Here is a 9,246-nt window from a genome sequence, read left to right as displayed (position 1 = left end):
TAGTGTGTTATTAGCATGATTTAAGCATGGATTAGCATGTTATTAGCATGATTCTAGTACAAATTAGCATGTTATTACCATGATTCTAGCATGGATTAGCATGTAATTAGCATGATTCGAGCATGGGTTAGCATGATTCTACAATGAATTAGCATATATTAGCATGATTATAGCATGAATTAGCATGTTATTTTCATGAATCTAGGATGGATTACCATGTTATTAACATGATTGTAGCGAGGATCATCATGTTGTTAGCATGATTCCAGTGTGAATTATCATGGTTTTAGCATAATTATTGCATGGATTAGCTAGTTATTTTCATGATTCTAGTACAAATTAGCATGTTATTAGCATAATTCTAGCATGAATTAGCATACGTCAAACATGGATTAACATGCTATTTGCATGATTCTAGTACAAATTAGCATGTTATTAGCATGATTCAAGCTAGGATTAGCATGCTATTAGCATGCTTTTAGGATGGATTAGCATGTTATTAGCATGATTCAAACATGTTTTAGCATAATTCTAGCATGATTCTAGCATGTTATTATCATGAATCTAGGATGGATTACCATGTTATTAACATGATTCTAGCAAAGGATTATCATGCTGTTAGCATGATTCCAGTGTGAATTAGCATGGTTTAGTATGATTATTGCATGGATTAGCTTGTTATTTTCATGATTTTAGTACAAATTAGCATGTTATTAGCATAAGTCTAGCATGAATTAGCATACTTCAAGCATGGATTAACATGCTATTTGCATGATTTTAGTACAAATTAGCATGTTATTAGCATACTTCAAGCATGGATTAGCATGCTATTAGCATGATTCTAGCATGGATGAGCATGTTGTTACCATGATTCTAGTATAAATTAGCATGTTTTAGCATGATTCTAGCATGAATTAGCATGATATTATCCTGAATCTAGGGTGGATTAGCATGTTAATAACATGATTCTAGCTAGGATTATAACGTTGTTTCCACTGTTCTAGCATGGATTAGCTTGTTATTAGCATGAATTTAGTACAAATTAGCATGTTGTCAACATGATTCCGGCATGAATTAGGTTATTAGCGTGATTTTAGCATGAATTAGCATGTTATTAGCATGATTCTAGCATAAATTAGCATGCTATTAGCATGATTCTAGCATGACTTAGCATGTTATAAGCATGATACTAGAATGATTTAGCATGTTCAAAGCATACTTTTAGCATGATTTAACATGTTATTATTGTGATTCAACCATGAATTAGCATGTTTTTAGCATAATTCTAGCATCACTTAGCATGATTCTAGTACAAATTAGCATGTATTTAGCATAATTTTAGCATGTATTACCATATTACCATAAATCTAGGATGGATGTTATTAACATGATTTTAGCATGGGTTTGCATTTTATTAGCATGATTCTAGCATGAATTAGCATGTTATTAGCATGATTCTAGCATGACTTAGCATGTTATTAACATGATTCTAGCACAAATAAGCATAATTCTAGCATGAATTAGCATGTTATTAAAGGGTCACAAAACACTAAAACACATTTTTTGAGCTGTTGACAGTCGTATGTGTGTCCCACACTGCTAAAAACACTGCATTCTTTCATGAGTAAGATTTGGTTCCAACCAATCAGCGCGCTCTATTATGTATGCAGTGCAACTTCATTAATATGCATGATAGCCTCCAAGACTGTTTACCAATCACAGTGTTCAGACGGCAGAGAGACGCCACATTGTGTTGCCAAGTGTGAGAACATGAATTGTTTGGAGTTACGGGTCGTCAATGTTGCTTTTATAATTTGCCGCGGTAAGGGTTTTGTTTTCATTTCCTCTCTATGAAAGCGCAGCTGGACTCACGTGTGGATCAGTGCACGCCACGTGCGACAGAAATACGTGTCTAATGAAATTTTTTTCCCCGAGAGCTTTTCTCAACTGGAAATGGTGAAATCTGGAATTGCTGCTCGTCTCCTTTTAATAAAGACGCTGATCCAGTTTGTGTTGATTATCCTGTCTTTACAGATTTGGTAAGTGAGCGACTAGTGGTCTTTGTTTGTTATTCAGATGGAAAAGTTAGTTTGTATCGTCCGCAGTACTCTTTCAGAGTTTTAAGACAGACCTTAGTCAAATGATTTTTAAGTTAATAAAGTTTACCGTACATTAACATCACTACAATATTATGAGACTGAAAAATCTGCTGTAAATGCTGCTCTTCCGAGTGTAAACCTTTAAGCACCACAACCAAACTTACCATCGCATTTTGTGACAGGAATATCACACGTGGCTTTCTGACGCTACCTACTGAGTGCATTTAAGTTACAGAGAAAGGCGGAGGTTTTTTTTTTTCCAGTATTTGTGTATTTATACATAAATATACACAGTACATATGTAATTACAAACTTTTAGTTTGGATGTCATTATTATGTCATTACATTATAATTATTATGTAACATTGTATTTGCCTTGTTATAACAATGTAATTAGATGGATAATAGTAGGGCAGAGCGGAGCACAAAGTAACACTTGGTCAAATAATAAACAAAGTATTGGGGTTAGACAAACCATTTGTTTTTTTACCAACAAAACACAAGCCTCTCCTACAAATGAGCTCTGAAATTATGATCGCCGAACCTATGGTTTCTGTGCAGTGTTGCCAAAAGTGCCAGGAGTAAAATGTTACTATTTACCCCACCTGCGGGGCAAGCTGTAACAGACAGAGGGTTAGTTGTAACACATACTTAAAAAGGCAGATTACACAAAATTTAAATCCAGTTTACTTTAAATAATATCTATATTTTCTCAGTACCTAGCTCAATTTATTTTTATTCTACATAGCACAGTATGTTTACTTATTTATTGGATAAATACATTTGAATTTATTTGGATTATTTTCCATTATTATACAATGCCTTTATTTGGAGAATTAGCAATAAAATATTTTTGTCTATCAAAAAAAAAAAATCTATTAAAAAACATTTTATTAAAAAGTTGTCAAAATTAAAAAAAATATTGTGTTAGTTTAATTGGTGTTCAACAGTGTGTGGCTTAACTTTAACACCCTGTCACAACTAACCACACTGTGTCATGTTTTCCTCAAAACTGGCTAGCAGTCACTGTGTGTTTCTTACATCTTTCAAAATGGTTTTATCTTTTAGCCTAGAAGACGGTGATCACAACAAGATTTCACTTTCATACTTTTACAAATTTTTTTAAATAAAAGAATATTGATTATGATAAAAAATACCTTTATGCTGCAAAAATGCTTTCTCTTGTGTTTCTCATCCAAACTTCACCGAACTTATTCAATAATAGCCAGGAAGACATCTGCTGACACTGTGGTGAAAACCTCGGAAGAATGCCATGATCAAGCCTGAGCAAGTACCTTAAAACTCTGTGTTACACTTAACCCCACGTTACTTTGTGCCCTGCGCTCCCCTATTGTAAATGTCTTCTTGTATACTTCATGTACAGTACAGTATGTTTTATATTGTGTGTTGAAGAGTACAATTGCAAAGAAATATAGAAATGACTAAAACTAGAGATTTTAGTAGTTTTCAGAAATCGTGATTTTACATTCAGTATTGAAGATTTCAACTGCAAAAATGTTGAAATATAAGACTTTTAGAGATGGTAGCAATCAAGAGATATAGTATCATATTCCAACTCATTATGTGCTGTGAATGATTTTTACAGCGTTAAAGGGATCATCTTCAAGACAATACTTTCTGTATAAAATGTGTGTAAAATCTAGACTAAAATAAAAGAGAAACAAAAGTTACATGTTTTATGTTTAGTAGACGTGAATGAGTCGACAGAGAAGCTGACTTAAACTTGCTCAGAGAAACGCTGATGCTGTCAAACATGGTTTACTACACTAAGCCAGTTTAATGGTGAAGGGATTGATCCAATAGGCCTATTGATAGAAGGTTTGTGAAGACATTTCATGCTCCCTTAATTAGCATTTTGTAGTATTTTCAAAATATTTTATTATATATAGTATTTTATTTTAATACATTTGAGCTCTCACACAGCTCTCCCACCTTCTACTTACAACAGGGGTTGAGGAGGTTATCAAGCCATCCAGCTGAAAAGACAGAGAGGAAAAGACGAAAGTCTCTGCACGGGCCTGGCCTGAGGTAAAAGTGACACTCATCTGAGAGGTCAAATATTTCATACACAAAACATTTTAAAGACATAAATGCAAACAAACTATTTTAAACACTGCTTGGTGACTACAGCTGACAATGCTTGATTAAAAGTTTTGAATGAGCACATGACACTATTCAGGCATTATTCATTTAGTAGTCATGATGAAATGTTTGCTACTTGAAATAAACACATTTTGTATTATTGTTGGAATCTTATCAAAACATGATCTTATTTAAAACTGTTAACATTAAATGTAATTAAATACATGACCAGCACTTGAGCATAACTTAGGGTCTGTCAGTAGTGATCGCCTGCCTGATTTTTGTTAAAAGGTGGAGGTTGTACAAAATTTGATAGAGGTGGTCACCTCCCTTCTACTTGTCTTTGCAGGAAAAACATCGAGTTACTGTAATAAGATGTGAGTGTTTCCAACAACAATGGAAAATAGTGATAGCTATACATATTTCATATATACACGTTACAGGATTTATATGAATTTTTCTCTCCAACAAAGATGACTCTAAATATAGTCTTAATGCTTAAACATATGACATATCTTAGCAATTCCATGCAAATGTCAACCTTAGCACGAAGTTTTCACCAAAATACGGAACCCGTTTCTGTTTTTTTTTTTTTTTTTTGTCTAAGCAAGTATTTTACAGAACTTTAAAAATGCTCAAAAATGTCTCTGTCAGCTTTTTCAAACAATTACATTTGATTTATCAAAGTCACACAAGTGCCAATTTCACATCGGTCACATCCATAACGACACTTTTTCCTCATAAAGGCAAAAATATTACATAACATAAAATCAATCATTTTTGTTTTATAGAGAGTCAACTCTTATCATTTTGATGATCATTACTTCTTTTGGGTTGTGCAGTTTAATTCACAGAATTTCTACAAAGTATTTACATTTAAAGTACAAAACATGTTTATAGAACAATATTTTTCTGATCCCATAACTCTGTGGTCAGTTGTTCTGGAAAATATAAACAGTTTAATACAGTGTTAAACAAATATTTTCTATGTGAATTTATGTTTTAAGTTTTTACTGCAAATGTCACATCCATAACACTGAAATTGCTCATATATAAATATAAACCTAACTTATTTTCAGCTCAAATCTACTGTATATAATTAAGCTTAAAATTACTTTGTTTAATTTTGTTACTGGATAATAATTTTAGTCTTAGTTTTATGTTTTACTCCACACATACATCACATGACTAAATGTAGGCCTAATAATGTTATTTTGAGTTTGTTCTGTTAGCAATTACAACATTTAATAGAATTTTATTCAGTTAAATCAAAATTATTTGAGATTTTCTAATCTTAAAATGACAGTTTTTTATTTAGTTTCTGGACAATAATGTTTTAGAATCAGTTTGGTGTTGTATTTACAAGTTTATTTCTTGTATTTATGTAGACATTTGTGGTGAAAATACTGTTCCTTATTATTGAGAAGTGAAAGATTAAAAATTATAGCTTGTATCTGCCTGTCTGTCTATTATATATCTAGTTTAGATAGCTTGTCCAATATGGTGTTATGATTTTGAATGTAAACAAGTGTTCTGGAATGCGCTGTCATAGAAACAGAAGAACGCAGCATTAAAAGTAGAAGAGAGTTCAGAATCTCCTCATTGCGTCTTCTCATTGCAGTTGGTAATAGTAGTTTTCCCAGTGAATTCTGTTATTATGGCATTGAAAAGAAAGCGTTGTTCTCCAGACACTCAATTATGATTTCCATTCTCATACACCTCCGACATCCAGCGCCAATGTGGCTGAGAACCATTCACCCGTTGGTGTTGGTGAGGAGATTGAGATACAAGTGAGAAAGAAGAGGAGGTGGGAGAGTTTTAAAAAGCCGCTCTCCCTTTACGCTGAGGGTAAATCCAGTCACTGTTTGTCAATCTGACCATGCTTTGTGTTCACTAGATCTCTGTACATGTACATATAGGCCCAGACAGATTCTGTGCACATGTTTTGCTATTTCTGCTGAGAATTTTGTTTAAAAAGTCTGCAGATTTATGAGGAATGATTTTGAGAGTAAAATAACTAAAAACTGAACACATACAATAAAAAATAACTTTTTAACTTGTTTTAGGTTTTTAACACAAATCTAAGTAGAACCAATTGTTTGGTAATCAAAGTTTCTCATAATTTATCGACTAAAAGAGAAAACTTTAACAAGAATCTGTATTGTACATAAATCATTTAAATAATTGCAGATTATTAATAATATCACTGAAATATAAAAATGGTATAAATATCAATATTCAATGGACTCAATAACGGGCATAAAATGTGTATGATTCAGATTTGTTGAAGGCAAATTATGAGCTTTCACTATAAGAAACCCAATTCATGACTGTTTCTGATCTCTAAGATGAAGTGTGTCTTTACACTTTACATCAAAATACAAATCAATTTTATAAGCCATTATCATTATCATTAATGCATGTCTTACATCTCTAAATACAGATGACAACCAGTGGATGAATTTTCTCTGTGGCCAAAAGAGAAAACGAAGTTTTCACAGCTCTCATGTGAACGATTTCCATCCTCATACATCTCCAATATCCATCACCAGCCTTCAGTCCACTGATGTTGCTGAGGAAAGTGAGAGAAAGAGGAGAAGGACTGACAGTCCTGAAAAGCTGCTCTCCTGTAAAGTCCAGAAGTCCAGCAGCAGCTCTAATCAGGCGGACCAGACTCCTGTTCAGATCCACAAGAAGAGTTCTGAAGGTAAATCTAGTGGTCATTTGAGAACGTGTGGCCTTCTCTCATGATCGTCTTCAGTATGAAGTAGAGTACATTACATTAAGTTCTATAAATATAAATATATTTTTTAAAAAGCACTCTAAAAGTTTCAATCACTGTTTGCTGTATTTTGAAGTGTCCACCATATCAGTATTGTGCAGGTTCATTTTCACGATGTATTGAATTATTGAATATAGGCATATGTCTATTCCACCTCAAACATTACACACGTGTCTGTCAGTGCTTGACATTTCACATCAGCTGCAATTATTCATCTTTTAACAGGTGACATTCTGGACCGGTATGAACTCGGCAAGGAGATTGGAGAGGGAGGATTTGGCAGCGTCTATGAAGGGAAGCGCTTGGAGGATGGCCTTGAGGTGAACAATCCCTTTAACATATATTATGTTCACTTTTTAGTGCACTTGATGTGATTATAACAGAAGTGTTGTTTTGTTGAACAGGTGGCAGTAAAAATTGCCAGAAAGCCATCGAACATGAAATATATCAACATCGTAAGTAGACTTAAAGGTGTAAAGGCACTGACAACAGTATATTTGGGGAAGCAACACCGCCTAACTAATCTTTCTTCTAGGCTGGTCATCCTGAGCCCCTTCCTTTAGAGATCGGCCTGTTGATACTGGCTCATAGAGGCGGCAAGGTTCCAGAGATCATTGAGCTGCTGGACTGGCAGGACCAGCAGGATCGTTACATCATGATCCTGGAACGACCTTCACCATGTGTAGATCTGTTCGACTTCATAATGTCTCTCAGCTCCATCACTGAACGCCAGGCTCAAAAGATCATGGAGCAGGCAACAACGGCCGGTCTCATGTGCTGCAGACGTGGGGTATTTCACCGAGACATAAAGCTGGAGAACCTGCTGGTCAACACTGACACGCTTGAGGTCAAGCTAATTGACTTTGGCTGTGGAGCTCTTCTCCAGGAATCTGGCTATGACAGTTTCTGTGGTATGTATTAAACTTAACACCTGTAGTCTGGACTGTCAATTTGACCAATCATGTATTTTCATGTTACAGAGAAAACATGCTTTAGTGTTTCATGCTGAGACTAAATCTTGTTCCTTCAGGCACAAAGGAGTACTTCCCACCAGAGTACTACCTGGACGACGAATACCATGCAGAACCATCCACTGTATGGTCTTTAGGAGTTCTGTTATTCCTGCTGCTGTGTCAACGATTTCCTGAAGTCACGGACACGCAGAGGATCGATGATGGAAACTGGACTGAGCCTGGATTGTCAGAAGGTAAGACGTCATTCATCACATCATAGACGAGCAGTTGTAGTTTAAATCATACAAAATGGTGGATTGAAACTAAGAGTTGGATATTGGATAATGGTGACAATGTTCTGATTCTAAAGGAGAGTAGAGTCAGATCTTATAGATGAATAAAATGACAGCAGATGTAAAGTTGAAGTTGATAATGTGTTTCTCTCACTTCTTCCCACCATCGTTCTGCACAGAATGCTGTGATTTGATTCAAGCTCTCCTGCAGGAAAACCCAAGCCAGCGGATTCCTCTGGAAGAAATCATTCTCCATCAATGGTTTAAGGTACTGAACTGTAGATCAGCTTCTAATGATTTGGAAAATAGATTCTCTTTTCATTTGCAAAAGGTTTTTTTATTGTACATTTAATGTTTTTTTTTTTTGTTTATTTTGATGAATCTGAATCAATAACCTTGATTTGGTGTGTGTCTGTATGTTTCAGGTCAAGGAATAAGATATAAGGAATGTAGTGCAAATGGATGGGAAAGATTATTTGCACTACTGAGCACCACAGTTCCTGACGCTAAAAAAGTTACAGATTCAACAGGAGAGCTTTAAAAAGGACACAGCAGCAACAAAGAATCCTAAAAAAAGGTCACAGCAACAACAGAGGATCCAGAAAAAAAGATCAAGCCCCAAGAAAAGATCCTGGAAAAGGCACAGAAGATCCTGAGAAGAGGGCACAGCCCCAACAAAGAAAACATTTGTAAATAAAAACATGAATAAAAAAGACTTTGTCGCACCAGTCCTGTTTTCATCAAAAATACATCAAATCAGCCAAGATGCTGAAAAAGCAGACAGCAGTGAATGACACACTTAAACACATCACTTAAACAATTAAACACCAGGACAACTAAACACATACACACTCTCACACACACTTATAAACTGATGTGACTGTAACTGAGCAAAGTTTTGGGAAATTGTTAACAAATTTAGTAATTAAAGCACAATGTAGAAAAAAGTGGGTAGAGGACTGTGCAGACACTAGCCCCTTTCACACAGTGATACCGGTAAATTTCTGGAAAATTTC

The 9,246-nt window shown here is 34.8% G+C and overlaps 1 protein-coding gene across 1 annotated transcript; it reads left to right on the top strand.

The window, feature by feature from the left end:
• The first annotated feature begins 6,629 nt into the window (after positions 1-6,629).
• Positions 6,630-8,957, top strand: LOC570301 (novel protein similar to vertebrate pim oncogene family). Its single transcript, XM_073931710.1, has 7 exons — positions 6,630-6,909; positions 7,210-7,304; positions 7,389-7,439; positions 7,520-7,895; positions 8,015-8,191; positions 8,410-8,498; positions 8,656-8,957. Exons 1-7 carry the CDS (start codon positions 6,660-6,662, stop codon positions 8,665-8,667), a joined length of 1,050 nt encoding a protein of 349 aa, XP_073787811.1. The 5' UTR covers positions 6,630-6,659; the 3' UTR covers positions 8,668-8,957.
• Positions 8,958-9,246: the final 289 nt, after the last annotated feature.

Source organism: Danio rerio, chromosome 19, assembly GCF_049306965.1.
Source record: "Danio rerio strain Tuebingen ecotype United States chromosome 19, GRCz12tu, whole genome shotgun sequence".
Classification (NCBI taxonomy): Eukaryota; Metazoa; Chordata; class Actinopteri; order Cypriniformes; family Danionidae; genus Danio; species Danio rerio.
This window is presented reverse-complemented; position numbering and strand designations above follow the sequence as displayed.